The sequence below is a fragment of the Schizosaccharomyces pombe genome, assembly GCF_000002945.2.
Source record: "Schizosaccharomyces pombe strain 972h- genome assembly, chromosome: II".
Classification (NCBI taxonomy): Eukaryota; Fungi; Ascomycota; class Schizosaccharomycetes; order Schizosaccharomycetales; family Schizosaccharomycetaceae; genus Schizosaccharomyces; species Schizosaccharomyces pombe.
Window position 1 is genome coordinate 219,048 of NC_003423.3, and position 25,951 is coordinate 244,998.

A 25,951-nucleotide genomic window follows, 5' to 3' on the forward strand; every position below is an offset into this window, starting at 1 on the left:
CAATTGATAAGTTTACTGTATATTTTACTTCATATTAAAAGATATCATTGCATTCTTTTAGCGGTGATTTCAATCAAGCCATTATAGCGTAAATTACCCATCAAGGAACTTTAATATGTAAGCAACAGAACTAATTACTCCAAAAATTCAGATCATATATAATTACTTTAAATCTAGTTAAATGTAAGTGAAGTACCAAATCATAAGGAAAGGAGTCACTTTGTAATCAATGTATGCAAAATCATAAATCGTAGTTTTCGCGATTTAAGCCAAAAACTCAATTACTCGACCAGCGAGACGTAAAACACAATGTTTTATTGAGCAGACTCAATGAAATTTATCAATCTTTTAGACTCTTCCTTCCAGTCCATTTGATTAATTGACATCACTGTATAGCGTACTCGCATTTCACCTTTAAAATTGTCTTGCTTAGCACGACATTGAAAGATATATGGCATATAGCAAGCTTCTGCCATACAATTCATAAAGGCATTTTCGTCGTTTTCTTGTAGATCATTCAATTCGTCTGCCGTTTTATGCATGATTAATTTACCGACGTCGTCAAAGACGTTGAGCCAGAGTTGTCCCGTATGATCACCTACAGCAATAGTTATAATATAACGGTATTGAGGAGCATCATATTCTTTATTACATTTCTCACATCGCCAGGAGCCACCTTGATCAAAAACCTTTTTGTTGCAATCAGCAGCAGGGCAAGCAGGATATGACACGTTTTTCTTTCGAATGTAAACAATGGTGCCCTTTAAGCTAAAATAATCGGGTGTTTCTGACATTCCCAGATGTTCGGCTTGAACCTCAGCAATATTTTTACGTTCAGCACTCCTTCCAGTAGTAGATAAAGTAGATGAAATTACGCTATGTTTGGCAAATTCCTGCCCTCTACCCTGTCCATCATACCAACCTTTTAACAAATGAGATTCCTGGATATCTGGATCTACCGACATGGTGCTGCTAGTTAACATTGACAAAGAGCGTCCTTGAAAGTCATTAACTTTAACTCCTTTGAAAGCGAGAATACTTTCTTCAGAAACAGAGAATTCAATAGCTGTCTTTCCCCAAAGCGTAACACGCATTTCATATCCTGTTTGGTCAACGATAGTGATATCACGCTTGTCAAATCCACGAGAAGTTGCACGACTGGTAATTTGTTGAACTGGTCCAACGTTTTGGAGTACACCAATTACATCGATAACAGCATCTTTGGCAACATCGCCGACTTCTTGTAGAGAAACAAAACTAAACTTCGCAACGGGGACGGCAGTTTGATCCTCAGCTTTCCTTATTTCAGTATCACGTTCAAACATCAGCTCATACTCGTTTTGAACATTGGTATATTGTTTTTTTGCAATGTTCACACGACAACGAGATATATAATAAACCGAACCTTCCTGTAAGATATCATAAAAAGCATCAACCTGGTCATTAAAGCCTGTTGCACGAATCTCCCCACTTTCATCGAGTAAATTTACGCTAAAAAGCTTTCCTTCACCTCGTTGATTATGCCAATGTTTAACCTCAGATTTGTTAGTAACACGGGCACGAATAGTCCATTTATTCTGATATGGAGAGAGACCTTCAATTGGGTAGATTATTGTGCTAAGGCTATTCGGCGCTGCTGGCTTCTTCATCATGGGAGGTGGAGCCGGTGCTGTAGCTGCAGCATTGTTTCCATAAAATGAGTTAGTGCTTGTCGAAATACCTGTTCGTGGTGCGCTAGCATTGTTTTGCTCATTTTGCTGCTGCCGTAAAGCGTCAACTGTTTCTAAACCAGCGGGATTACCAATTTTATCCATTACGCCAAGTTCAGTTAAAACATTCAAACCAAGAACAATCAAAATTTTTCTTTCTTTCATAACGTTTACAGTGAATTGGGTAAGCTGTACGAACGCTCCTTTTTGAAGTTTATTTTCGGCAACCAAATGGTTCAGCTGGGTGCTTAACATAGATTGCGCATAATTGATTGAATCGGAAAGGACAACACGATATCTTTTAGGAGCACCAGAAGTTGGATTTGAGTTTAGCTCCTTCACGGTTAAGACTTGGAGAATTGGATTAGGAGGAAAAGACGAAGCATCGGATGTACTAAAGAAACGTGTTAACATCCCAATTTGTCGAAATCTTTTGAGTATATAATTTGGACAGTTAACTTACTTGATTATACGAAGTGCACCCACGGATAATCGCTCAGCCATGTTTGCAAATTCTTTTTTTTTTAATTAGTGGTTGGTTTAAGGCAAAAGAACGAAGCCGCGTCGCGTTATCCCAAATGAAAAACGCGAACGCGTCATGACGCGTCGTAACACATTTTAATATTACGCGTAACTTTAAGATGTGTTGTTTGTGTACGTGCATGTCAACAATGGTTGTTTACTTTCAAAGTTATCCTTTGCGCACAACACATTGCTATAGAAAAGCCCTTAAAAGCTGAAAAGAATAGTAGTGTTATTTAATTCTCTACAAAAGGAAATAAATCCTTTGTGATTTTCCTTTTGTTGGAAGAGTTGAACTACATTATCATCTGCATATTATTTATTATTTAGGAAAACCGGAGATATCAAAGTGAAAACGGGATTTTAACAGCTAATAAGCAAAAAAATATAACTTTATTTACATTCAGGTTTCAGTTAAAGATGGATTCATCAACCACCATCCCAATTACTCCAACGCGAACACCATGTTTTTTTAATATATCCTCTTCGTTTAATGAGCATTCTCCATTAAATTTCTACGATGAACCCATTTACAATTTTTCGTCTGGCCATGAAGAAAATCAGAGCCATAAGTCATCAAAACTGACATTCTTTAAACCTTCCAATACAAAAAGAAGTCCACATACCCCTATGCAAAATAATGCAAAAGCCATCAGATTATCCACTACAGTTCGCCACGGAATTTTTAAGAATTCAGATCTCGATGGGTGTAGCAAACCATTTGCATTTTCGAGCGGCTTGAAGTTATCCAAAAAAATTGTGGATGCTTCAACGCCAATTGATTTAAAACGAAAAAGGGCGGTGACTTCTTTAAGCACAGGACTGTTATCAAAACGTGAAAAGTGGTCATTATGGGAAGGGAATTTGACTAATCCAAGAAGTGAACAACCTCATACACCTTGTAAAAAGGGAACGAAAATAAAATTAAAACCACCTCAATCTCCGCTGTCACCCACTACCTCTCTTTTAGCTCGCAAATGTAAACATATCGACCTAGATACTTTTAGTCGGTTGGATCATCCAAACTCTGACAGCTCGGATGAAACGTTTGAAATGGAAGAACTTCCTTCTTTGTCTTATGGTTCAGAGGACTTGTTGGAATTTTGCGAAACGCCTTGCAAGAGTCAGCCTATTTTCCTTTCAAGTTCCCACGTTAATAACTGGGATGAGAAAGACGTACCTTCTTCATTAAGTTGGACACCTACCAGTCCAATTTTTTTAAACATCAACAGCGCAGATGATTACGAAGAAGAGGAAGATTGGACTAGTGATCTTCGAATTCGATTCCAACAAGTTAAGCCGATACACGAGAGTGATTTTTCATTTGTATATCATGTGTCTTCGATCAACCCACCTACTGAAACGGTTTACGTTGTAAAAATGTTAAAAAAAAATGCAGCCAAGTTTACAGGAAAAGAGCGTCACTTACAGGAAGTATCTATTTTGCAACGCTTGCAAGCATGTCCATTTGTAGTAAATCTAGTGAACGTTTGGAGCTACAATGATAATATATTTTTGCAATTAGATTATTGTGAAAACGGAGACCTAAGTTTATTTTTAAGCGAATTGGGATTATTGCAGGTCATGGATCCTTTTCGCGTGTGGAAAATGTTGTTTCAACTAACTCAAGTAAGTTATTACATATTTAAAAGTCGCGTTCCACAGACACGTCATTTGAATTCACTAACCGAACATAGGCATTAAATTTCATTCATCTTTTAGAATTTGTTCATTTAGACGTTAAGCCTTCCAACGTTCTTATAACTCGTGATGGTAACTTAAAGTTGGGAGACTTCGGACTAGCAACTAGTTTACCGGTCTCCTCGATGGTTGATCTCGAAGGCGACAGAGTCTATATAGCTCCCGAAATATTAGCTTCGCATAATTATGGGAAACCAGCCGATGTATATTCACTAGGCCTCAGTATGATTGAAGCCGCAACAAATGTAGTCCTGCCAGAAAATGGTGTTGAATGGCAACGACTAAGGTCTGGAGATTACTCAAATTTGCCAAATCTTAAAGACCTCCTTTTGTCGAAAGAAAAGGTTCAAATAAACAAGGTGAGGTGTGCTGAATCATTACAGTGTTTGCTTCAGCGTATGACGCATCCGTACGTGGATTGTCGACCCACAACACAAGACTTGTTAGCAATGCCGGAAATGATATTCATCTCTGAGCATTCTCAAAAAGCTGCAATTATCTACGAAGACCATAACAGTTGGTTAGAAACTTGAGGGATTCTGTGTGCGAATATTTTAGCCCCACAATGAGGGAATGAATTTTGCGTTCTTCCATGGTTCATTAATTTGTATTTTATACCAATATTTTTATATTTTTAAATTTTAATGTTTCTTTTGTTCGTCTGTTCGAGTGACCTTGTGTTTACCCCAATTCAATTGGTGCAAAAAATTACCCCGGGTCGATCTTTTTTTAATACCCCCTGGCAATCCATCTTTTTGGTCATTTTTAAAAGAACATCTTTTGACGGCTAAACGTCAATCGTCTAAGTCTTTTGATCAACTGCTGGGTATTTTACGTTTAAAAATCCACCTAATGTCGCATTTTGTGTTTTAGTGAAAAAACTTGAGCGTTTTTTTTATGCAGGGAATTGCTGATATTGTGATGGATAATTATTTTAAGCTTCCTAGTCTTTCGCAGAAGTGCTGTTTTAAGGAACTCAAAATATGGAAGTGCCTTGTCTTTGTATACGTATTCCGCCTGATCTATCGTTACAATTGCTGAATTATGAAGCCTTCCGGTATAGCTGTAAGATTATATAATTATGTAAAAATTTTCATATTTAGTTATTGAGTTACAAGCAATAATATCAACAAATCATTTATATTCAAAAGAACAGAGCAAAACTTGTAAATTTGGATCGACTCCTTTTTTTGTCTTTGTCGTTTCTTTTTCCATTATTCTTAACAGTGTTCACTGAATTGTGCAGGATTTAGCGTATTACGCTCCGCTTTGGTAGAATGTATCACGTACAACCCCATACTGTTTCCATCTTTTAACCACCATTCATATCTTATTTTAAATAATTCACGATGGGCGGCTCTGATTTTGAAGATGACGAGCTTTTTAAGGATCTATAGTAAGTTTTCGAAATGTATTTTTATAGTACTAATTATCGATTAATTAGTGGTGAGGAAAATGAAAAAAAAGTGGAGTCAGCTTCAGGAAATCAAGAAACGTCTAATGTGACGCCGACAAAAGAAAACGAGGGCTATGAAGAACTCGAAAAATCGGGAGAAGCGGGTGCTGAACGTACAAAAGAAAACCCTTTTCGAGAAGAACCCGGAGCTGATTTTGACCGTTCGGGATCGGACCAACAATACAGTGCTGAAGCGGAAGCCAATCAAGAAGACGATTTAAATGAAACGTCTCAGCAAGCGCCTGATCCTTCTTCGTATGATATTAGAGGACAAGCCTTGAGTTCCGCAACTTGGGACAATGCCGAGGACGGTGAAAATTCTAAAAATGATAACTATAATGAAAATCAGTCGGCCCTGACCGGTTCCGGTGCTATGGAATCAAATGAAGATAATGCAGAGGAAACTAGTCCCTTTAATCGAGAGGACGGGTATGTTAATTGTACTATATCCTGTAGCTTCTTAGGAAATTCCAGTAGTTCAATTCTAACCAGATATTTTAGTAAAATGTTTATTGGTGGTTTAAATTGGGAGACTACCGATGGTATGTTAATTTTCCGCCATCTTAAACTATCTTTGCATGCATAAATTTTGTCGATCAGAAATTTGTTAGCTGGAAGTGTAGTTTTTGATTTGTTTGTTTTGCCTATTGTACCTTAACATTATGTGTTTGGGACACCATCGACCAGAACGGTATACGCTTGAGGAAAAATGGTCTTGTTTTAGATATAAATTTTTTCAGTAAATTACGACGTCCATTTTCCGTTAAGCTTTATTCTTTCTGTTGTCAGGTGCTAAGTACATATATGCTATTTAGACTATTAGGAGTAAATTTATTGGTTTAATGCTAATGTTTGATTTACAGATTCCCTTCGTGATTATTTCGAGCAGTTCGGAGAGGTCCTCGATTGTACGGTTATGCGTGATAGTACTACTGGCCGTTCTAGGGGATTTGGCTTTCTAACTTTTAAAAATCCCAAGTGTGTTAATGAGGTGATGTCTAAAGAACATCATCTGGATGGTAAAATTGTATGTTAAAAAACTTTCGAATAGGAGATACTAATAAATAATCAGATCGATCCTAAACGTGCTATACCCCGTGAAGAACAGGAAAAAACTGCAAAGATGTTTGTTGGAGGAGTTCCTGGCGACTGTACAGAGGAAGAGTTTCGCAATTTTTTCAACCAATTTGGCCGCGTTCTTGATGCCACTTTGATGATGGATAAAGATACGGGACGGCCTCGTGGGTTTGGATTTGTAACCTACGAAAATGAGTCCGCCGTAGAAGCAACAATGTCTCAGCCGTATATTACTATACATGGCAAGCCTGTAGAGGTGAAGCGAGCTACACCAAAAGCTAGCCTTCGAGACAGTCATGACAGGCATCAGCATGGCTACCATGGTAATGCTAATCCTTACTATGCTCAAAACATGAACATGTATGGAGGAATGACGCCGGCTATGATGGCTCAGTATTATCGACAGATGCAGCAGTATATGGAAGCGATGCGTAATATGCCTGCTGCTGCTGGCGCAGTACCATATCCTCAACCCGTCATGCCCGCTGGTATGGCTGATTGGCAACAGCAACAGCAGCAGGGAGCGGCATATTTTGATCCTTCTAAAATGAATCAAGGTACTGGTGATGGTGTGCCCTTCAGTCCATCTATGCCTTCCGGCTCGTCTCGTGGCGGATACCATGGCCGTAATCCTGGTGGACCGAATCGACAAAGATATCGTGGTCGTCGGGATGGTCGTGGTGGTAACACTGGCGGTGGGCACAGCTTCCATCCATATCGTCGATAAAAATATGTTTTAAATTATGAAAATGGACAGTCCTTACTACCTTCAATCTTTCCATCTTTTGCTGATGTTCAGTTAGATTTTTGTTGATTCATCATCAATTTATTGGATGACTTTTAGTTGCATGTTGGATATCCAATTAGTTCTTTTGTGCTTTTGGAAGTTATATACCTTACTATCTAGTTACTACATAATTTCTTATTTAGATAGATACATGTGGCCGACGCATGTACATGCACTTACACTATGTTGGCTAAATACTTTTTCGAAGTTCACATCTGGACCATCCGTTGTGGTGCCGAATAAGATCTAGCTAATGAGCCAGCCGGGTGCAGAACCTTAGTATTCTGTATACCGTCGAAGAAAGTTTTTTTTTACGAGAACCCGTCAGGGAATTAATATCGTTTTTGTTTTGAAGTGAGTTTATTTGTTACCACGTCTAGAGTGTTAGGTTGGGGAAGATAAACGTGTCTAATAGTTTCTTAGAAGTTCTTTCCTAGTGCATGAGTTGAATGGTCGATAATTAGCATCTTTAGCTTGGCTCGTTTTTAGTCTCATTTCCAAAATATGTATACAAAACTTTATTGCTCATCTAATTGGCTCTTTTCGTCAAAAAAAAAAGGTGAAGAGAGAACAATCATACATAAAGTTACAGCTGGATTGCACACGAGGTAAAGGGCAAGTATATACAAGCGTTCAATTGGTAACGAGTCTGTTTATCAGCTAGCGAAGTGGTGAATTTCTATTCACGTTTCGCCTTAGCTGTTCTGCTTTATCGTAGCATCGTTTCTATTGGAAAGGTTGGTAAATCTGTAATCATCTAGACAGAGGAATGAAAGATGAAGGGGAAAAGAATCGTTTGGTTGATCCTACCGATTGAGATCATAAAAGAAAATGTACATTTTCTCTTGTTTGCTAAAACAGAAAACAAAAGACTTGAAGGTTAGACGTTTTTTGCGCTTTCATCTAATTACCTTAAACAGGAAAGAGTAACGCAGGCCGAGATAGCAAGATGTTGTTTAAATATTTTCTCTCTTACTTTTTTATAATCGTTACTTGATTACTAGCAAATTAAATGAATGAATAAATAAATAAATTTGCTTTCTATCAAACCAAAAAAGAAAAAAAGAGAGACGAGACTTTAGAGGAGGGCGAGAAAAGGAAAACTAAACTAGGCTGAGAGATTTCTAAGTCTATTTAAGCGTGGTTTGAAAAGCTTTTTTACTAGGGAACTTGCCCAACTTTATGGAGAAGCGAGAGGAATCAATTTGCTCTGAATAACAGCGTGATTTGATGGTTTTTATTTCTAAAATGTATGAGGAAACAAACAACTGTGGTTGGACAGTAACAAGAGTTTTCAATTCTGCATTTTACCAAGAGAAATAAAACCTCAAGGATGAGAACAACCAAACAAAGAACCAAAAAAATAAAAATAAAAATAAAAAAATTACACAAAAATCATTAAAAATGAGTCATCATTTAAAATTTTAAAAATAAAGGTTTAAAAGGACACGCGCCGCAAAAAAAAAAAGAAAAAAGAAAAAAAAGAGTTAAAGAAAAAGAGAAAGGAACCAGCAATCTTCAAGCGTTTATTTATTTATTTTCTTTTTTTTTTCTTTTTCCATCACATCATTGTTTTTAGTTTATCGCATTTTTTTTATAGGTACATAGTCATAGTTTTAATTATTTTAATTTCAACTACTTTTCGTAGTTGTTTCCTCGCCTACCCTGCCGGGTTGTTCTTTTTTGGCGGATTTTTTCGTTTTCAAAGCTAGCTTGTTTCCATCTTTCCAATTCATTATTTAATTGTTTTGCGCAATTCGCTGCATGTCAGTATGGATCTGAAAAAAATGTGGGTAAGAAAGGAGGAAGGAGGAAGGAGGAAGGGGGAGAAGGAAGCCTTGAGTGGGACGGGTAAAGTTCGTTGTGGGGGGTTGTTAGTGTGGAAGGATGAGTAAGCGTATAACCTTTGAAACAGATGAAATACCTAAGAGAAAAATAGCGTGAAGTAAAGGGCTATGTGTTGTCAAAACATAGCGAAACGTAGTGAATAATGTTAAAGAGAATGGTTTTTCTGAAGATGGATGGGTTTGCATTTGTTTTTGTTTTTGTTTTTGTTTTTGGGTTTGGGTTTGCTTTTGCTTTTGTTTACAGAGTGAAGAAAACAAAAGGATGAAACATTCTTCCACAGGAATTGTTGTCGGATGCATGTTTTGTCCGACGGCGCGAGTTGCATGTACAAGATTACAAATGCACATGTGTAAGATAGATAGAAAGAAAGTTTCGGGTGTGCTGTAAATGGAAGCGGGTTTTCCAAGGACACGACGGATAGAAGGAAGGGCGCAAATTGGCGCCCTTCAAGGTTTTGCACACAGAGAGAGAGAAGAGAGGACAAAAAAAAATACTGCTTAGCAAATATTGTAGTATGAGCGCTAGCTGACACTATTAGTGCTTTCTGATATTATTAGTATTAGCTAATATTATTAGTGTTTTGATGCATTGTAAAAGTAGGAATAAGTTTGCATGAAACGAAATGTAGAATGAGTAATTTTAAAAAATAAACAATCAGTAATTAACGATATTAAACATCAAGTATATTCATAGCTTGCCCATAATTTGACTCGTTCATTTACTGCGCTCTTCTCTCTCTCTTCCCTTTCTCCCATCCCCCCGATCCTGACATAAGCATAAACATTGACGATATACTCTCACACCACCATCCCGCATAATCTGCCCCCGATCGCGTAAGCGGCATCTTCTTTTCAAGTACGTTTATGCGGTTGCAAATACGTTTATGCAGTGTCGACACGTTTATGCATGCATGAATGTTACTCACCCATTCACCTCCGCATCCACATCCATCCCCGCATTTACCATCCTCCTCCACACAAACTATCGACGTGCGATGATCTTAGCGCTCCCTCCTTTCTGCCATCCTCATAGGCAAATCAAAAAAGGCTTTGCCCTTAAAGGGAAAAAGGTGGGGGAGGGGCACATGAATAAGCTTTGAATGCTCGTTAACAACATCTCTATAGGTTGTTGGGCTTAACCTAACACGAGCCGGTTACTATAAGAAACGCAAAGTTTATATTTTCAAAAGAGGTGGGGTACGATAGGCAAGGTGTTTGAGTGGAGTAGTAGAAGCCAATCTAGTAAGGAACTGACTTTGGGCTTTGGATATGATTGGCATCCACATTAACTTTGTGGGCAGTGGGGCTAGCGGGGGTAGAATTTTGTAAGCAAAGGTTTTTAAGGATATTTTCAAAACACTCGCTGCCCTTCCCCTTCAGCTCCAACATTACCAATTTACTTGCTTCATCTCTCCCCATCCTCTTTGTAATATTCTGGCTTTGACAATCTCGATGAATTTGGTATTGTTTCTCTTCCATTCGATTTGTGTCCTAGGCGTACCTTGTTGTACCTTGATTACACTTCTGGTTTGTCCTATTTTAATTTAGGGTGTCGCTATGTTTACGTGCAAAAGCGTAACAAAGAAAGTCAAACCTAGTGGTCAAAGTGTCCACTAAGAATGTGTCCAGTACAGCGCAGTAAAACGGCGGGCACAAACTTTAGTGGAGAGTGAGGATGAGAATGGAGCGCGAAGGAGAAGAGAAAGGAAGGAAAGAAAGAAAGAAAAGAAGGAATTTGTGTGATTAGAGAATTTTTTTTTTTTTTTTTTGGATTGGAAAAGGGGAAACACTCTCATTTTCAAATTACTAGTAGACAGTATAAAACACAAAAGACATGAGAAATGAAAATAAAAATGCAGAAATACTTACACAATGTCTATCACCACAACTCGTCCTACCTACCACCTCCTTACCGCCTATCCCACTCCACCTTTGCCTTTCTGTCTCTTTTACCTTAACGCTGCCCATCGCTATTCCGTTTATCATTATAGTTTTTAGTGTGCTCTGTTTCCTTAACCCCTCGTAGCAATACGTAGCAAAACGATGCACATGATGCAACCGGCCCCGCTAACTAAAATCGATCTATTCTCGAAGGATATAACTGTTGCTAATGACGTAAGCGAACTTGGGTGAGCTGAAGAAATATAAGGAGCGAATCTACGTCCCACACCAACCAACACATAACCAAACATTCATTAACCACACTACGAAAAGAAGAATCATGTCACAAAAAGAAGTGTAAGTAGAAATTCGCTCCTTCATTTGAGACGCCTTGTCTTACTAACATTTTCCCCTTTAGTGCCGGTATGTGAAAAAGAATATAGATATTTTCCATCTTGGAATTTCGTGTTTCCCTTTTCCTCTCTTTATCTCTTTTTATTTTTTTTTCTTTCGAGAAGAGCCGAGCTGAGTTGGGGATGCTGTTAGGAATTTTTTATAGCGGTCTGGTTTATTAACTTTTTGCCAAAGATTTTGGTCTCATCGGTTTGGCCGTCATGGGTCAAAACTTGATTCTCAACGGTGCCGACAAGGGGTAAGTTTTGTGTAATGTTCTGGATTTTGGTTTGATGGCTCGAAGGATGCATAATGTACAAAGACATAATAAAACATTTGTATCGAAGTGAAAGCAAGCAAAGACAGGTTTCTTTCTTTATTAGAAATGCTATTTCTTTCCCATTTTCTACTCTTCAATATGGCATAACACATAGCTATGGGAAAATGTCTTTTTTTTAAATATATATTTTTCTCTTGCTTTCGGGTTTGCTCCTTCAAAACCTGTTTGTAATCGATGCGGTTTCACTCTCGATTTCTTTGCAACCATCCGTTGTGTCGGGCATGTGTATTCTTACAATGTTTTTGCTCTGTTGGTATAACGTTTGCATAGCTATTGCGTTATTCCACTGCGCTACGTTGTAAGGTGAGTCGCGTGTGTTGGTTTTGTCCATTTACCATGCTTTTTGTGTTGTTATAGCGTAGATGTGTCTATGATAACGAGCGACCCTCGAAAACGATGACTCATCAACTTATCCGACGATTTGTTTTTGTCTCTTTCTTACCCGCGCCCTATTTTTGCATCGTGATCAAAAATGTCCGAGTTTTGCATGTAAGAAAAACAATCCTAGTTTTTCTCACTTGTTATGGCACGGCGTTCCGGTTTGTTGGGTAAAAATTTCGTTATCAGATTCTCTCGCGGGGAGTTTTCGGTTCATCTTGTTTTTGTCTGTCACTCACACTTATGATTATTTTGTCTTTATTTTTTGCTTGCTTTCCCGGGCTCATGAGCATTAACCTTTCCTTGTTTTAACATTATTTGTATCATATCGAATGTGAATATGCTAACATCATTGTAGCTTTACCGTCTGTTGCTACAACCGTACAACTTCCAGAGTTGACGAGTTTTTGGCAAACGAAGCCAAAGGTAATGATATTGATTGATATATTGAAGGGAAATATCGTATGCTATCCTGACAATTTGTATTGCCTTTTGCAGTACATTCTTGTTGCGGAAAGTTCAATACTATTTTTTTCTTCATGGTTATCTTTCTTTCTTTTGAAATCTTTTTATTTGGCTAACGGTTCTTTTTCTTCAGGTAAATCTATTGTTGGTGCTCACTCCCTTGAGGAATTTGTTTCCAAGCTTAAGAAGCCTCGTGTTTGTATTTTGCTTGTTAAGGCTGGTAAGCCTGTTGATTACCTTATTGAGGGATTGGCTCCTCTCCTCGAGAAGGGCGATATCATTGTTGACGGTGGTAACTCCCATTACCCTGATACTACCCGCCGTTGCGAGGAGTTGGCCAAGAAGGGCATTCTTTTTGTTGGTTCCGGTGTTTCTGGTGGTGAAGAGGGTGCTCGTTACGGTCCCTCTTTGATGCCTGGTGGTAATCCCGCTGCCTGGCCTCGTATCAAGCCCATCTTCCAAACTTTGGCCGCCAAAGCCGGAAACAACGAGCCTTGCTGTGACTGGGTTGGTGAACAAGGTGCTGGTCATTATGTTAAGATGGTTCACAATGGTATCGAATATGGTGACATGCAATTGATTTGCGAAACTTATGACATTATGAAACGTGGCCTTGGTATGTCTTGTGATGAGATTGCCGATGTTTTTGAGAAGTGGAACACTGGTAAACTTGACTCTTTCTTAATTGAAATCACTCGCGATGTTTTGCGTTACAAGGCTGATGACGGCAAGCCCTTGGTTGAGAAGATTCTCGACGCTGCTGGACAGAAGGGTACTGGTAAGTGGACTGCTCAAAACGCTTTGGAAATGGGTACCCCTGTCAGTTTGATCACCGAAGCCGTTTTTGCTCGTTGTCTTTCCTCCTTGAAGAGCGAGCGTGTTCGTGCCTCTAAGAAGCTTACTGGCCCCAACACCAAGTTCACTGGTGACAAGAAGCAATTGATTGATGATTTGGAAGATGCCTTGTACGCTTCCAAGATTATCTCTTATGCTCAAGGTTTCATGCTTATGCGTGAGGCTGCTAAGGAGTACGGCTGGAAGCTTAACAACGCCGGTATCGCTTTGATGTGGCGTGGTGGTTGTATTATCCGTTCCGTCTTCCTTAAGGATATCACTGAGGCTTTCCGTGAGGATCCTAACCTCGAGTCTATCCTTTTCCATCCTTTCTTCACTAATGGTGTTGAAAAGGCTCAAGCTGGTTGGCGTAGAGTTGTTGCCCAAGCCGCTATGTTGGGCATTCCAGTCCCTGCCACTTCTACCGGTCTTTCCTTCTACGACGGTTATCGTAGTGCTGTTTTGCCTGCTAACTTATTGCAAGCTCAACGTGACTACTTTGGTGCCCATACTTTCCGTGTTTTGCCTGAAGCTGCTGATAAGAGCTTACCTGCTGACAAGGATATCCACATTAACTGGACCGGTCACGGTGGTAACATCAGTGCTACTACCTATGATGCTTAGATGTCTTAATGACAACTACGTTTAGCTTTTGTTTTAGTAACTTTACGTTAAAAATTATTACTCTGTTTATATGACAATTTACAATTTGATATCCTAAAATACCTATTTTATTTGGGTTGGAAGATACCTTGTTTATTAAATTGAAGTTTTTGAAATCAAGTTGAATTACCTCGCGCGTTCATAGTTTTTTGCATACATATAACATTCCTTTTGTAAAACAAATACTTTAGGTAATCTGCCTAATTTTGTAGTAAAGATAATCATAAAATTTCTGTTCTTTGGCATTGAGAATCTGCTACTAAATGAATAAATGAATGTGGTATTCACAGCAACCCGTGTATAAAGTTAGCAAGCCATTGAATGCTGCCTTCAAACATCATAAATCCGTAATAAAAAGCATTCAGCATTAAACAACAGTTACTTTTTTTAATAGATCATAATCATAATAATATACAACTTTTAAGGCAAACAAGCGTCTCGTATGAACAGAATGGTCGTATAATTTCACATAATTGAAGAGACGATCCATAGACCACAACAAAGTTACATCGTACTTTAATTACTCGCAGCTTTTACATATGAGCAAAACGCATCTCATCTAATTTTTCGACGCTAAGCGTTGAATGATACATAGAATAGCGTGCAATCTCCGTAAAAATTGTGATGCCACAGACCAAGGTACGAATATTTAAGAAGGCGTAGAAAAAACTCGTATGCTGAGACCAACCAAGCACGGTAATCAAAGCTGTAACTCCAATATTCAGTATAAATAGAAACTTCCATTTGTTAGGAGTCTTAGGATTAAACAGACCAACCTCTAACGGTAAAAAGTACATCACATATGCACAGTAGAAAAGACTCAACAGCTCCACTAACTTAAAAGCCCAATATTCAGGATACAAAAACAGCGGTACTATTAAAAGCAAGTAGAGGAACGAAAAGATAATAGAAAACATTCGATTATCCCGATTGTTAGTCAAACGTAGTTGTTCAACGAAAGCATCTTGATCTACGAAATAGATATGTTAGAGAGTACATTATGTTATTAAAAAGCATATACATAGAAACTCAAACTCCTATATTTAACCTTACAAAATTAGCATACCTTGTTCATTCAAGAAAACCGGCTCGAAATCATCATCATCATTGTTAGTAAAGCGAACAACCCTTTTTCGTAATTGTTCCATTATTCATCTTTTCTATTTGGGTAAATAGCCGACAAATTGTGTTTACTATATTTGCCCCAGGACTAGCAAGGTGGAACTAGGTAAAGACAAACGATACTGGTAGCGGTAACCAGTATAGTGCGTAGCAAAATCGAACACACTGCCCAAAATGAGATTCAAATAATCATATCAAGTAGAGTGTTCGAACACAAAGAGTAAAAAAGTCCTTCGTCTTTTACCTTAGGGATTTTCAATACTTTCTAGGCATATAAATTTCAACCAGGCCGTTTGTATTTCTATAGAATTGTTAGCGTTGATCGTTTTATAAGGAAAGATAACTCAGGCTGTTGATGTCAATAAACTTACTTCTCGCATATCCTGTCTTCTCTGTGGTTGCAGCGAATTCGATAAGCCTAATAGCGTTTTAGAAACAGCCTCAGTGGCTCCAATCATGGGCTGTAGAACAATTAATGGCACTTTTCTACCTACTGTTTGAGCAACACCACCAAGGGATTTATGGCTGCGGGTCTCTCGAGGAAGACCCATCAAAGTGGATTTGGCACCGAGTAATCCCTGTTTCAAACCAGAATAACCTTGTCTCAACCCTTGCTCTATTGTTTCAGGTTGTTCAGCGTAATAACTTCTGGCTCTGGACGCAGATGCAGAAGCATTGCTTCCTCTTTCTAAATAACTTTCGGCTTGACGAAGAAGAGAATGCGTACCGGTAGCACCTTGCGCATTTAAAGACAGAAAGTCGTTCACGTACTTTTCAGTAAATTTAATTATACCATGCCGGAAACTACCGACTGAATGGTTTCCTTGCAAGCCCCGAACTGGACTTACAAAAATGTCTTTAATGCCTCTTCCTACAGTAAACATTGTTCGAATCGGCACTACACCATTCAGAACTTTTGAGAGTTGATTGTTTCGGATATCTTGCAACCAAACGTTAAGAAGGGCATTAAGGAATTCTTCTGCACCAGAAAGTCCATAAATTTGTAATTGACGCAAGAAAACCTCCGAACCTTGCATAACAATCAAGCTGCCTAAATCAGGAAGCTTTCCGCTTCTCAATCCTACCTTATCAGCTGATTTGAATTTAAAATCGATAGTTACATGAGTAGCATTTATGCAGATGGATTGAAAAAACGGTAGATCAGGTTCGGTGTTTAACGTTTCAGAGGAACTAGGAGTTTGAAAAGTAAGAAAACGTATTAAAAAATCCAAAGTATCTTGGTCAATATACATTTTACAAGGCAGAACGCTAAATTCCAACCTCAATTCTCTGTTATTTAGTTCAGGTAACGGTCGCACAGTAACAATTTGAGCATTCATGTGCTGATTACGATTCTTGGAAGACGGAGATCTGGAATCTCGTCCAAAAAATTTATTCCAGGTTGAGGTTGATAGATGGTCATATATAATTAAGTCCTTCAGACCAATATCTAAATCGTTCAGTACTGCGTTAGGTTCATTACTGTCAGCATATACAGTAAAAGAGCCCTGTAAATCTTTAATTTCTATTCCAATCTTTTTGCTTTTTGACTTCCCCAAGCGTAAATGGTACGAAATAGATTTCGATAAATAATCAGCAAATTCATCAGAATCGATTGGTTCAGATACATGATTGATATTTAATCTTCCCACTTTCGAAAAAGACTTGATGACTATGCTTTGAAACAATAAGGTTTTCGCTTCAGGAGAAATTTTATCATTTTGACTAGAAGAATCGCATAGTTTTTCGATAGCTGAGCTGATAGTTGCTCGAGTAGCTTCCCAATCATAACCATCATGCAAATCCCAGTTCACGTTGATATCTTTAAATTTTACTTTTAAGAGATAATTTTTTCCTTCTACAGAAGATTCAAGCTTTGAAGTGCTTTGACTTAAGTAATAATCCTCAATAAGCTCTATACCCTTTTTTAAGGAGTCTCGGGAACTCGATTCATCTTGAAGTTCATCGGAAATATCGATAATTGATGACGAACCATCATCTATTACAAATTCCTCGGACGAAACAGATGCCAAATCACTGGCATGAGTGGAGTGTTCGTTTGAAGAAATATAATAATCGTCTACGATTTTAATTTCTTGCGAAGATATATCATTGTCAGAAGATACTAGCACCGTACTCTGTTCAGTAGGATTGGACTTGTAATCTATGCCACGATTTTCAAAAAAGTTGTAGTCAACTTCGGTCAAGGATTTTGCATAGTCTTCAATAGGGAGAGCCAAATAGCAATCCGATATTTCTTCATCTTCAGTTGATCCTAAATCAGACAAAACTTTAATCAACAACTCGGTGCTATCCGCACAAGATTGTACTTGTGCATCGAGGTTATCAACAGTTATCAAGGTAGAAAAAACCCCTTCCTCAGCATTGACAACTAATGACAATGTCAAATTTTTTAGCTGAGATATTTCAACATAACCCAAAGATTTAACAACAAATTCGATAGTATCTTTTATCGAGAGTCCAGGGAAATGGAGGGAAGAGTTAAGAATTTCACGTTTTAACACAGAAGTCTTTCCTTCCAAAACGCTTTGGTTCAATTTGTCAATAATGTATACTACCGTTTCAGCTGCCATGATACGAATGTTTAATGGATTTGAAGCGACAAGTGCATCAATTTCAACATCAAGTGACTTCAAATATAGTAATAACTTCGCCTCAAGCGTCCTAGGATTCAGACCTATTATTGACTCTCTAAGGTCCAACTTAATATTAAATGGAAAATCAGGAAATGCTAAGAATGGAACTTCAGGATCCTGAGGAAAGTAGGTTTTTAATAAATCCGAAATCCAAGGGCATGTAGGGTAGTGCTCATATCCAAGATCAGTTATTTTGACAAATATGGTATTATCATTAGATCCTGATGATCTTTTAAGGGCATAGCTAAAATCAGCATTTAATAAATACTTTTCATCATTTCTTAAGTTCCTTATAAAAGAAACGACTGGTAAAATTTCTAAAGACTCAGATAAGTATTCCGCAGAAACATTATAAAGTCGTAAACTCAATGAAATTAATTGTGCACCAGCCCAACACATGTAATGCTTAATTCGAATGCATTTGAGAGCAAAAGAGCTGCCATCATCATTTAATAAAGATAACGAGAATGTTCTGGTGCGGATTTTTAATACGTTTTTGTAATCTGAAGTCACCAACTTATTAGGTGTAACTGGAGTTACCAAAGAGGAAGCAATAGTTTCATATAAAGTTTTGAAAAGTCGAACGACCTCCTTGCTAATGAAAACATTAAAGTTATCGACTGCAAAATAAAAATGCTTTTCTGGATAGGAAAACTCGGTTGGCGCAGGCTGAAATACTGGATAGTAATGCTTTTCCTGCTGTATAGAAACTGCAAAATTGGAAGTCCCGGTAGTGTCATGAGTTTCAAATAAACTATTAGAAAGGTGAAAAGCAGTAGATGATGACACCTTGGTCCAATCAGAATTTTCACAATTGAATAACTCTGACTGGCATCCGATTTTTTTTACAAATATCAATACAGATGAAAGAGACCCTGTAGATTTTCTTGTAAATTGCAAGTGAGATACTCTCAAAGTAAGTTTGTATAATGATTGAGTTGAAAGTTCATTCAATATTTGAAGTTGAAGCTCATCAAAGAGTGCAATAATCTCAAAACTCGGTTGATTCATTTCCACCTCAAAGGGTTTGGGCGCCTCAAAGGTTTCTTGAATTGACCGTTTAAATGGATCTGAATTTGACAGGAAATTTTGCAGATTGGATATATCATTAGTAAACTCCACGAACGATTCTTGAAGTAATAAGGCCTTTCCAAGAGGTAAAGAAATTTCTCCCCCAGGAATGTGTATGAATAAGGACACTATTCGTTCAAGCTTTTTAAAAATCAGCGAGCATGGTGATTGCAGACTTTTACCAAAAGACACCAGTGTAACAGAATCCATAAAAATATCTAAATCAGAGAAAGTCATCGTTAGTTCATCAATATCATTATTGTCATTAAAGATTTGAATTTGATTAATTTTCATTTCAAAAACAGCTCCATTTGAGGGGATGGTATGTAGCAATTCATCAACATCATTATGCATAGAAAAATCCTGAGATTCGGGGAGTTTACAGTGGGTAAGGATTTGTACAGAAGATATGTGGATATCAAGTTGTAACATAGTAAGAGGCGGTTTATTTGAAGAAAATCCAGGGGTGGAAGGAGCAGGTAAAAAATACCCGTAGAGATATAACAGAAACGCAATGACTTGTGAGTTAATATTAAGAACACATGAAGGGACGTGAGACTCAATAACCAATAAGTTAGAGGACTCAATACTGAAAACAAGCCTAAATTCGCCAGAACATTGAAAAATTAACCAGCTAGTCCTTGTTTTTTTCTGAGTAACAGAATCGTGGACAGAGTAAAATGATTCTTCTTCTCTATTTGAGCTTATTATTGATGATTCATTTAGTGTGACCTGTGATGGCGATAGATCATTCTCAAAGCCCTCTACTATACTAGAAGAGGAATCCATCGATACAAATGACTCTTCAGATCGAGGAGGAGAAGATGATCCTGCGTTACTCTTGCTTATGGGCCGAACCATGGATACTGTTATGCCATTAATATTGAGTAATCGAGATGTAGAGTTACTTTTAACCGACGAAAAGCTCATAAAATCTAGTTTTGCTTCCAACCTAGTAGACATATTTGCAGTCCCTATGTAAACTAAAGCGTCTTGCATAAGGACAGAGGTAGATGCCAAACATTTTTGCAATATACTATCCAATAAATTATGTGAAGAGCCATCAATTTCAGATTCTAATCCCTCGTTGATCACCTCATCTTCAAAGTCTTGCGATGCTGTTTTATTCATATATTCAACAACATTATCCAATATATCAAGCTGTGATGGAGCATCCTCATATGTAGTTGAGCTTAAGGATTCATCAGGAGGTACTAGTTCAATTTCCAAACTTAAGCCATTGACTTCTAATTCAACGTTTAAATTTACAATATCAGTAACATTCAGTCTTAAAATTAATCTCCTCAACGTTCCTTTAGTAAAATTAATCATTGGAAGAGACACCACTGCATTCAGAAAGGAACAATTTAGCTGTAAATTGGACAACATTAGGACCCCTTTTGAAAAAAGGATGTCTATATCCTCAGGCTGCACATTTTCTAAAAGAATGGATCCAATAAGCTTTCTCAAGGCAAATGCTAATAGTCGACGTTGAACAGTCCTTGATAACGCCGCCGTCCAGAGCCAAGAGGAAGAATTTTTAAGCCATGAGGGTAACCTCATCATCCTCCTTTGCTTAATTGAATTTCGGGTTCAAATTTGTGTCTATCTCACACTTATTTGCCTCATTCAGATTTTGGTAGTGGGACGACAAATATGCGACGATAGCGTTGATGTACACGAAATAAAAACAATAATGCCAACATCTTGTGACAATCTAATGAATGGAAAATTTACTCATTGAAGACCAAACGTTAATGACAAGAAAAATTACTTAAGGCGAGTCGGTCACATGAATCAACTGTTCAATAAACATGTATAAACTGACTTTGAAACAGCACAAGATATAATGATACAAAAACAATTTAGAGCAACGCGGCTGTTTAATCTCGTATAATTTTTCTTTTGCATTAATTAAATGATGAAAAGCGACAACCGATTTTAAAACCTTTAATTTTGATAAGCCTTTATTATTTGTTTCTATATAGAAACTACAACTAATATGTTTTAGATTAACCTTTAGTCAGAATAAAATCATATAATTTGGTTTTAAGACTAACCAGTGAGGACTGCATCAAGGTGATGAATAATAAAGCCTGAACATACTAAGTGCTTGAAAATTAACCAAGATACAGGATTTTCGAAAAAAAAAACTGAAATGAAAAGTAACGATGAAAGCTTTTAAACGAATGGTATAGACTCGAGTACTTCATGGCAGAGAAGCAAACCCCTTTTGTGCCATAAGAATAAGAAACCAGCGGAAAGCTAATAATCATTAGTCAAAAAATTAATAAAATACAGGAATTTTTTAAATACATATAGCATTGGAATTTTGTATTCACAAAATAATAGTAAAGCTCCTTAAGTAATTTTAAACTTAGCACAAAGATATGCAACTTGTTACCGCAAAACGTATCATTTATACATTCCTTAGCAGATAATTGCTCTTTGTTCTAACAAGACCTTTACGGCGACGATACCATTTGCGAATTTCGTCAACCCAGAGAACAGAACTGGTACAAGCTAACAATATTAGAACATCTTTAAGTCCAATAGCTTCAGTTTGAAAAATACGCTGAAAGGGGGAAGCATAAACTACCAAGGCTTGACCAATTAATGAGCCTCCGACTGCGATATTGAACATTCTATTAGAGAAAATACCAAGCTTGAAAACCGATTTTGTTTCGGAACGACATGCTAAAGCATTAAACATATCGAAGAAAACAAAACAAGTAAAAGTCATAGTAGTATCTCTAGCTGTTACATTGCCGTCTTGCATTTGTACTCTAAATACCACAATAGTGACAGTAACTATTATAAATGCACTGAGTAAAACACGTTGTAAAAGCTGAACTGATATAATAGGAGCATTCCTTGGACGAGGAGGTTTCATCATCACGTCTTCATCAACTGACTCTACTCCGAGACTTTGTGCAGGGGGTCCATCCATTAGAATATTGATCCAAAGAATTTGCATGGCATTGAGGGGATTTTGGAAGCCGAAAACAGACGAAATGGCGATTAATGAAAGAGCAGCCACACTCGTAGACAATTGGAAAGTAATGAAATTTTTAATGTTATTGAATATTCCCTTACCTTCCTCAACAGCACTCAAAATAGTCGCAAAAGAATCATCGGTAAGAATCATATCAGCCGCTTCTTTGGCAACATCCGTACCTTGTCGACCCATTGCTATACCAATGTCTGCAAGTTTGAGGGCAGGTGCATCGTTTACGCCATCACCAGTCATAGCCACAACATCACCAAGGCTTTGAAGGGCTTCAACAATTTTCATTTTATGTTGAGGTGTAGTTCTTGCAAAGACTACTACACGGGAAACGGCATCACGTAAAGAGGAAGAATCAAGATCATCTAACTGAGCTCCAGTCAGCGCATAGTTACGAATTGCTTCTTCGTCATTACTAGGAATAGCCATACCCAAACTTCTAGCGATGCTTATTGCAGTAACAACGCTATCACCTGTAATCATAATAACTCGAACCCCTCCAGTCATTAGATATTGTACACTTTCGCGGACTTGGGGTCGAGGGGGATCGTTGATGCCAAAAAGACCATGAAATACAAGTTTATTGGTATTTATACCACTGGCAACAGCTATAATTCTGAGTCCCGAAGCAGCCATTTCAAACTCGTTACGTTGAATGTTCTCCTTCATTTCCGCAGTAAGCTCGTGTTGAACACCATCCTGATCGCTAAAATATGCACAACTTGACAGCACTTGTTCAGTGGCTCCCTTCATGAAATTCATTTTGCTAGAGTTGTATTGGACAGCAACAGACATGTATTTGCGCTCACTGCTAAATGAAACCTCAGATATACGACTGTACGTTTCACGAGGATCCTTCAACCCGAATCGCTCAGAACATTCGATTAAAGCGACATCAACTGGAAATCCAGCCCAGGGACAAGTAGTGTCCAAAATAGAATCAGCTTTGTTATGAACTTTACTATTGTTGCATAAAGCAGCAGCTAGAAGTGCCTTTTCGATACCAACAGTGCGCCTAACACTTAGCTCTATATGTTCACTTTCTGGTAAGGAGAAAGCTGCTAACATTCCACATGTATAAATTTTAGTAACTGTCATATGGTTCATTGTTAGAGTACCAGTCTTGTCCGAACAAATAACGTTAACACTTCCCAAAGTTTCAACACTGGGTAACCGACGGATAATAGCCCTCTTCTTAGACATGCGTAACACGCCTAAAGCAAGGGTGACTGTTACGATAATTGGAAGACCTTCAGGAATAGCGGCGACAGCCAAACTAACTCCAATTGTAAGCATTTCTAACCAATTTTTACCTTGGAAAAAACCAACAAGCACAATGACGGCAATACCAATTAAAGAGATTAAAGAGAGTTGCTTGCCTAAGTCATCCATACTGTTCTGCAATGGCGTCTTTGGTTTTTCAGTTTGCTGCATAGTAAGGAAAACACGACCGAATTCCGTATCAGATCCAGTAGCGACAACTATTCCTCTCCCATGACCATGACGAACGAGGGTACCCATAAAAGCTATGTTATTTCTTTCAGTAAGAGATATGTTTGAAGATATAGCTTCGCTACTCTTCTTTCGTGGCGAGTTTTCCCCTGTTAGATTTGATTCATCAATTTCCAACTCGGTAGCTTCAACGATTCGCAGATCAGCAGGAACACGATCACCAATTTGTAAGATAACTAAATCTCCAGGAACCAATTTACTAGCAACAATATGCTCCGTTTTTCCGGACCGGATAACATTGCAATAATGAGGTACAAGGTTATTCAGCGCCTTTAAAGATTGCTCAGATCGATACTCTTGAACAAATCCAACAGTCACGACAATAACTATAGCTAAAGCGATGCTAATAGCATCATCTATATTACCCAATGTCACCGAAATTGCAGAACTTGCAAAAAGCAAAAGAATTAGGGGATCTTTAACAAATTGCTTAAGAAATTGAACCACCATGTTTTCTTCATCTTCTACCTTCAAATCATTATCTCCATGAACCTTGTTACGTCGCGTGATCTCCTGGAGACTAGAGAGGCCATTATACATGTCAGTTTCTAAATCCGCACAAGTTTGCTCAACACTGAATGCATCATATTGAACACTCATTATGGAACTGTTTCATACAAAAACAAAAACGAGAAAAAGTAGTAAAAGAAAGTTGGGGTAATGTAAAAATAAAAAATCTTGTAAACAAAAAAAAAAAAAAGACACTGCTATTCGATACTTTCTAAAACGCCAGTATAAAAGCAAGTATTTAAGATGTAAAGGATTCCTAAATGCTCAGCACAAAGAATATACTTTCCAATGTTGAAAATTAAGAGATAGATGAATTTACCAACAATTAATCTAGACAATGAACAATATCCACTTATCACTCATAAAATCCAAAGAAATGTTGAAAGGAACCCGTGAGAAATAAAAAAAGAATTTATAAACTGTCCAAGCTCACTGTTAGAACGTTTCAAAAGAAAGTCCTAGAAAATCGGACTTATGAACCTAGCACGTCTCTGGTTAAATACCAACAGACCCAGCATACAAAAACGCAAATCCTGGCTTAGAACTTTGAACAACACTTGTTTATATTCTCAAAGAATAAAGCAGTACTTTTGTTTCGACCTTTTAGACTGGTAAGCTTAGACCAACGAAGGTGATCGTCTGGATGACAAGTTGGGAAAGGTTAGCTTGAGTAAAGATGGAGGCTTAGCAGATACTTCTGAGTCAAGCTATTACAACTCCAAAATGTAAAAGAAGTATAATCAATTCAGAGAATAGTTTTAAAAAAATTGAATACTCCCGTAGATGATTTTTTGGTAACCAATACATATCTGAAATTTTTTCATGTTAATGAATTTTCTGATTTTTTGAAAAGCAGGTCAATTGAGTTTCATCATTACTAAAAATGTTTAAAACCTGTTTCAAAGAATTATTTTCTTAAAAAAAAAAAAAAATATTACATTCAGAAGAAAGCAGGGCTAAGAAATAAAACAGTGGCGTAACATTATAAAGCTTTATACTAATATAATTCGGAATCCCTCTTTTCCTTGATAATTTGTTTCATCTTCCTTGGTATGATGAATAAATACGAAGCATTGAAGACATAATTTCATAAACGGTCATGAACCTAGGAAATTGGTCCTACCCATGACAAGATATAAGCCTTGTAAATTTAATGGTAAATTTGAATTTGAAAAATCCATTCATATTAAGAATAAACATACTGGTTTCCATTTTTAAAGCGGTTACACTTGACTAGAAGCGTAAAAGGCTTGATGAACAACTATTGATATGGCAGCTAGAAAACAATATTATTATCATTGTCTAGCTGACTTATATCACAATTTGGGGAGGTAAGCAATTTGAAAGATAAAAAAGTATCCAAATTATTAGACTCAAAAAGATAGCATTTCAACGAAAAATCATTATTTATTTAGTAGTTTGAACAGGTAAATACAAAACCTTCGAAGGTGAATTGAAAAAAATTGAAAATAATAAACCAAATTTCCTTTGTAAAAAACTTAACAAATCTGCTCAACAATATAACTCTATCCATCAGATTTTCATTAAACAAGTTTAAAGTCAATTTGCTACTTTCGTTAACATAAAACTTCCAAGTATATTATTTTTTAAGAAAATAAAAGTTTCGCTTTTTAAGAATAATACATCTCCAAGCTCATTCCATCGTGTATTTCATAGTCGGCTAATGTGATGTTATCCTTAAAGACGCTGTGCCATTTTTTTAAGACGATCCTTCTATTTTTTTGTTAACATTTTTTTAACAAATGATGAATTTAATCCTTACCTTGGATCTGTACCGGTCTGAGCTGCAACAAGTTTTTTAAAATCTCCAACTGTGTCATCAGGCATACATTTTACGCGTACTTTTTTCCCTAGACGATCGTTACTAAAATTTAGTTAGAGCTTTATGTTTTCCAATTTCAATGCTCCCAGAAAGTAAAATAAGTCAAACATACCATAAAACTTCGATCATATTGAATGCAAAAGTAATGGAGAGTTTAGTTACCAGTTTGTCTTCAT

General features: G+C 37.3%; 8 protein-coding genes and 16 long non-coding RNA genes across 24 annotated transcripts; 13 read left to right on the plus strand and 11 right to left on the minus strand.

Annotated features, from left to right (window-relative positions):
- Positions 1-134: 134 nt before the first annotated feature.
- ssb1 (DNA replication factor A subunit Ssb1) lies at positions 135-2,251 on the minus strand. The gene is made up of 2 exons (NM_001020999.3): positions 2,173-2,251; positions 135-2,103 (listed from the first exon to the last, which is right to left on the minus strand). The coding sequence occupies exons 1-2, from the start codon at positions 2,211-2,213 to the stop codon at positions 315-317; spliced, it is 1,830 nt and encodes a 609-aa protein (NP_595092.1). The 5' UTR covers positions 2,214-2,251; the 3' UTR covers positions 135-314.
- mik1 (M phase inhibitor protein kinase Mik1) lies at positions 2,251-5,070 on the plus strand. The gene is made up of 2 exons (NM_001021000.3): positions 2,251-3,860; positions 3,929-5,070. The coding sequence occupies exons 1-2, from the start codon at positions 2,652-2,654 to the stop codon at positions 4,463-4,465; spliced, it is 1,746 nt and encodes a 581-aa protein (NP_595093.1). The 5' UTR covers positions 2,251-2,651; the 3' UTR covers positions 4,466-5,070.
- SPOM_SPNCRNA.4612 lies at positions 2,543-4,991 on the minus strand. The gene has a single exon (NR_193971.1). It is a non-coding gene; the product is annotated as a non-coding RNA (long non-coding RNA).
- Positions 5,071-5,246: 176 nt separating the features above from the next.
- On the plus strand, positions 5,247-9,642 carry msi2 (cleavage factor complex subunit). Its single transcript, NM_001021001.3, has 5 exons — positions 5,247-5,328; positions 5,377-5,817; positions 5,890-5,930; positions 6,252-6,415; positions 6,461-9,642. The coding sequence occupies exons 1-5, from the start codon at positions 5,282-5,284 to the stop codon at positions 7,190-7,192; spliced, it is 1,425 nt and encodes a 474-aa protein (NP_595094.1). The 5' UTR covers positions 5,247-5,281; the 3' UTR covers positions 7,193-9,642.
- On the minus strand, positions 5,561-5,795 carry SPOM_SPNCRNA.4613. Its single transcript, NR_193972.1, has one exon. It is a non-coding gene; the product is annotated as a non-coding RNA (long non-coding RNA).
- SPOM_SPNCRNA.4614 lies at positions 6,150-6,375 on the minus strand. Its single transcript, NR_193973.1, has one exon. It is a non-coding gene; the product is annotated as a non-coding RNA (long non-coding RNA).
- On the minus strand, positions 6,825-7,086 carry SPOM_SPNCRNA.4615. The gene has a single exon (NR_193974.1). It is a non-coding gene; the product is annotated as a non-coding RNA (long non-coding RNA).
- On the minus strand, positions 8,146-8,401 carry SPOM_SPNCRNA.1330. The gene has a single exon (NR_150204.1). It is a non-coding gene; the product is annotated as a non-coding RNA (long non-coding RNA).
- Positions 8,325-8,713, plus strand: prl62. The gene has a single exon (NR_150982.1). It is a non-coding gene; the product is annotated as a non-coding RNA, poly(A)-bearing (long non-coding RNA).
- SPOM_SPNCRNA.102 lies at positions 8,800-9,262 on the plus strand. Its single transcript, NR_149860.1, has one exon. It is a non-coding gene; the product is annotated as a non-coding RNA (long non-coding RNA).
- Positions 9,643-9,854: 212 nt separating the features above from the next.
- Positions 9,855-10,612, plus strand: SPOM_SPNCRNA.4616. Its single transcript, NR_193975.1, has one exon. It is a non-coding gene; the product is annotated as a non-coding RNA (long non-coding RNA).
- Positions 10,613-10,924: 312 nt separating this feature from the next.
- Positions 10,925-12,059, minus strand: SPOM_SPNCRNA.4617. The gene has a single exon (NR_193976.1). It is a non-coding gene; the product is annotated as a non-coding RNA (long non-coding RNA).
- Positions 11,275-14,171, plus strand: gnd1 (phosphogluconate dehydrogenase). The gene is made up of 5 exons (NM_001021002.3): positions 11,275-11,337; positions 11,399-11,403; positions 11,569-11,632; positions 12,450-12,517; positions 12,690-14,171. Exons 1-5 carry the CDS (start codon positions 11,321-11,323, stop codon positions 14,012-14,014), a joined length of 1,479 nt encoding a protein of 492 aa, NP_595095.1. The 5' UTR covers positions 11,275-11,320; the 3' UTR covers positions 14,015-14,171.
- Positions 14,172-14,219: 48 nt separating this feature from the next.
- SPOM_SPBC660.17C (uncharacterized protein) lies at positions 14,220-15,283 on the minus strand. The gene is made up of 2 exons (NM_001021003.3): positions 15,120-15,283; positions 14,220-15,023 (listed from the first exon to the last, which is right to left on the minus strand). The coding sequence occupies exons 1-2, from the start codon at positions 15,199-15,201 to the stop codon at positions 14,587-14,589; spliced, it is 519 nt and encodes a 172-aa protein (NP_595096.1). The 5' UTR covers positions 15,202-15,283; the 3' UTR covers positions 14,220-14,586.
- Positions 14,677-15,011, plus strand: SPOM_SPNCRNA.4618. The gene has a single exon (NR_193977.1). It is a non-coding gene; the product is annotated as a non-coding RNA (long non-coding RNA).
- SPOM_SPNCRNA.4619 lies at positions 15,226-16,908 on the plus strand. The gene has a single exon (NR_193978.1). It is a non-coding gene; the product is annotated as a non-coding RNA (long non-coding RNA).
- Positions 15,430-20,552, minus strand: atg2 (autophagy-associated protein Atg2). Its single transcript, NM_001356244.2, has 2 exons — positions 15,547-20,552; positions 15,430-15,476 (listed from the first exon to the last, which is right to left on the minus strand). The coding sequence occupies exons 1-2, from the start codon at positions 20,464-20,466 to the stop codon at positions 15,456-15,458; spliced, it is 4,941 nt and encodes a 1,646-aa protein (NP_001342784.1). The 5' UTR covers positions 20,467-20,552; the 3' UTR covers positions 15,430-15,455.
- On the plus strand, positions 17,061-18,029 carry SPOM_SPNCRNA.4620. The gene has a single exon (NR_193979.1). It is a non-coding gene; the product is annotated as a non-coding RNA (long non-coding RNA).
- SPOM_SPNCRNA.4621 lies at positions 18,421-18,699 on the plus strand. The gene has a single exon (NR_193980.1). It is a non-coding gene; the product is annotated as a non-coding RNA (long non-coding RNA).
- SPOM_SPNCRNA.4622 lies at positions 20,365-21,143 on the plus strand. The gene has a single exon (NR_193981.1). It is a non-coding gene; the product is annotated as a non-coding RNA (long non-coding RNA).
- pmr1 (P-type calcium transport ATPase Pmr1) lies at positions 20,791-24,595 on the minus strand. Its single transcript, NM_001021005.3, has one exon. It carries the CDS (start codon positions 24,020-24,022, stop codon positions 21,323-21,325), a length of 2,700 nt encoding a protein of 899 aa, NP_595098.1. The 5' UTR covers positions 24,023-24,595; the 3' UTR covers positions 20,791-21,322.
- SPOM_SPNCRNA.4623 lies at positions 23,372-24,059 on the plus strand. Its single transcript, NR_193982.1, has one exon. It is a non-coding gene; the product is annotated as a non-coding RNA (long non-coding RNA).
- On the plus strand, positions 24,228-25,339 carry SPOM_SPNCRNA.4624. Its single transcript, NR_193983.1, has one exon. It is a non-coding gene; the product is annotated as a non-coding RNA (long non-coding RNA).
- Positions 24,919-25,935, minus strand: hub1 (ubiquitin-like protein modifier Hub1). The gene is made up of 3 exons (NM_001021006.3): positions 25,888-25,935; positions 25,716-25,817; positions 24,919-25,666 (listed from the first exon to the last, which is right to left on the minus strand). Exons 1-3 carry the CDS (start codon positions 25,902-25,904, stop codon positions 25,564-25,566), a joined length of 222 nt encoding a protein of 73 aa, NP_595099.1. The 5' UTR covers positions 25,905-25,935; the 3' UTR covers positions 24,919-25,563.
- Positions 25,936-25,951: the final 16 nt, after the last annotated feature.

What these genes read in the sequence shown, in the direction of transcription:
- msi2 (NM_001021001.3), top strand. Translation starts at nt 5,282, where the DNA reads ATGGGCGGCTCTGATTTTGAAGATGACGAGCTTTTTAAGGATCTATA. An exon ending in CCCTTTAATCGAGAGGACGG is followed by an intron (nt 5,818 to 5,889) that starts GTATGTTAATTG and finishes CAGATATTTTAG; the next exon opens with TAAAATGTTTATTGGTGGTT. An exon ending in ATCATCTGGATGGTAAAATT is followed by an intron (nt 6,416 to 6,460) that starts GTATGTTAAAAA and finishes ATAAATAATCAG; the next exon opens with ATCGATCCTAAACGTGCTAT.
- pmr1 (NM_001021005.3), bottom strand. Translation starts at nt 24,022, where the DNA reads ATGAGTGTTCAATATGATGCATTCAGTGTTGAGCAAACTTGTGCGGAT.
- mik1 (NM_001021000.3), top strand. Translation starts at nt 2,652, where the DNA reads ATGGATTCATCAACCACCATCCCAATTACTCCAACGCGAACACCATGT. An exon ending in TGTTGTTTCAACTAACTCAA is followed by an intron (nt 3,861 to 3,928) that starts GTAAGTTATTAC and finishes AACCGAACATAG; the next exon opens with GCATTAAATTTCATTCATCT.
- atg2 (NM_001356244.2), bottom strand. Translation starts at nt 20,466, where the DNA reads ATGAGGTTACCCTCATGGCTTAAAAATTCTTCCTCTTGGCTCTGGACG. An exon ending in GAAGACAGGATATGCGAGAA is followed by an intron (nt 15,477 to 15,546) that starts GTAAGTTTATTG and finishes ACAATTCTATAG; the next exon opens with AAATACAAACGGCCTGGTTG.
- gnd1 (NM_001021002.3), top strand. An exon ending in CTCAACGGTGCCGACAAGGG is followed by an intron (nt 11,633 to 12,449) that starts GTAAGTTTTGTG and finishes ACATCATTGTAG; the next exon opens with CTTTACCGTCTGTTGCTACA. An exon ending in TTTGGCAAACGAAGCCAAAG is followed by an intron (nt 12,518 to 12,689) that starts GTAATGATATTG and finishes CTTTTTCTTCAG; the next exon opens with GTAAATCTATTGTTGGTGCT.
- hub1 (NM_001021006.3), bottom strand. An exon ending in CAGACCGGTACAGATCCAAG is followed by an intron (nt 25,667 to 25,715) that starts GTAAGGATTAAA and finishes ACAAAAAAATAG; the next exon opens with AAGGATCGTCTTAAAAAAAT.
- ssb1 (NM_001020999.3), bottom strand. Translation starts at nt 2,213, where the DNA reads ATGGCTGAGCGATTATCCGTGGGTGCACTTCGTATAATCAA. An exon ending in GGTGCACTTCGTATAATCAA is followed by an intron (nt 2,104 to 2,172) that starts GTAAGTTAACTG and finishes ACGTTTCTTTAG; the next exon opens with TACATCCGATGCTTCGTCTT.
- SPOM_SPBC660.17C (NM_001021003.3), bottom strand. Translation starts at nt 15,201, where the DNA reads ATGGAACAATTACGAAAAAGGGTTGTTCGCTTTACTAACAATGATGAT. An exon ending in GGTTTTCTTGAATGAACAAG is followed by an intron (nt 15,024 to 15,119) that starts GTATGCTAATTT and finishes TCTATTTCGTAG; the next exon opens with ATCAAGATGCTTTCGTTGAA.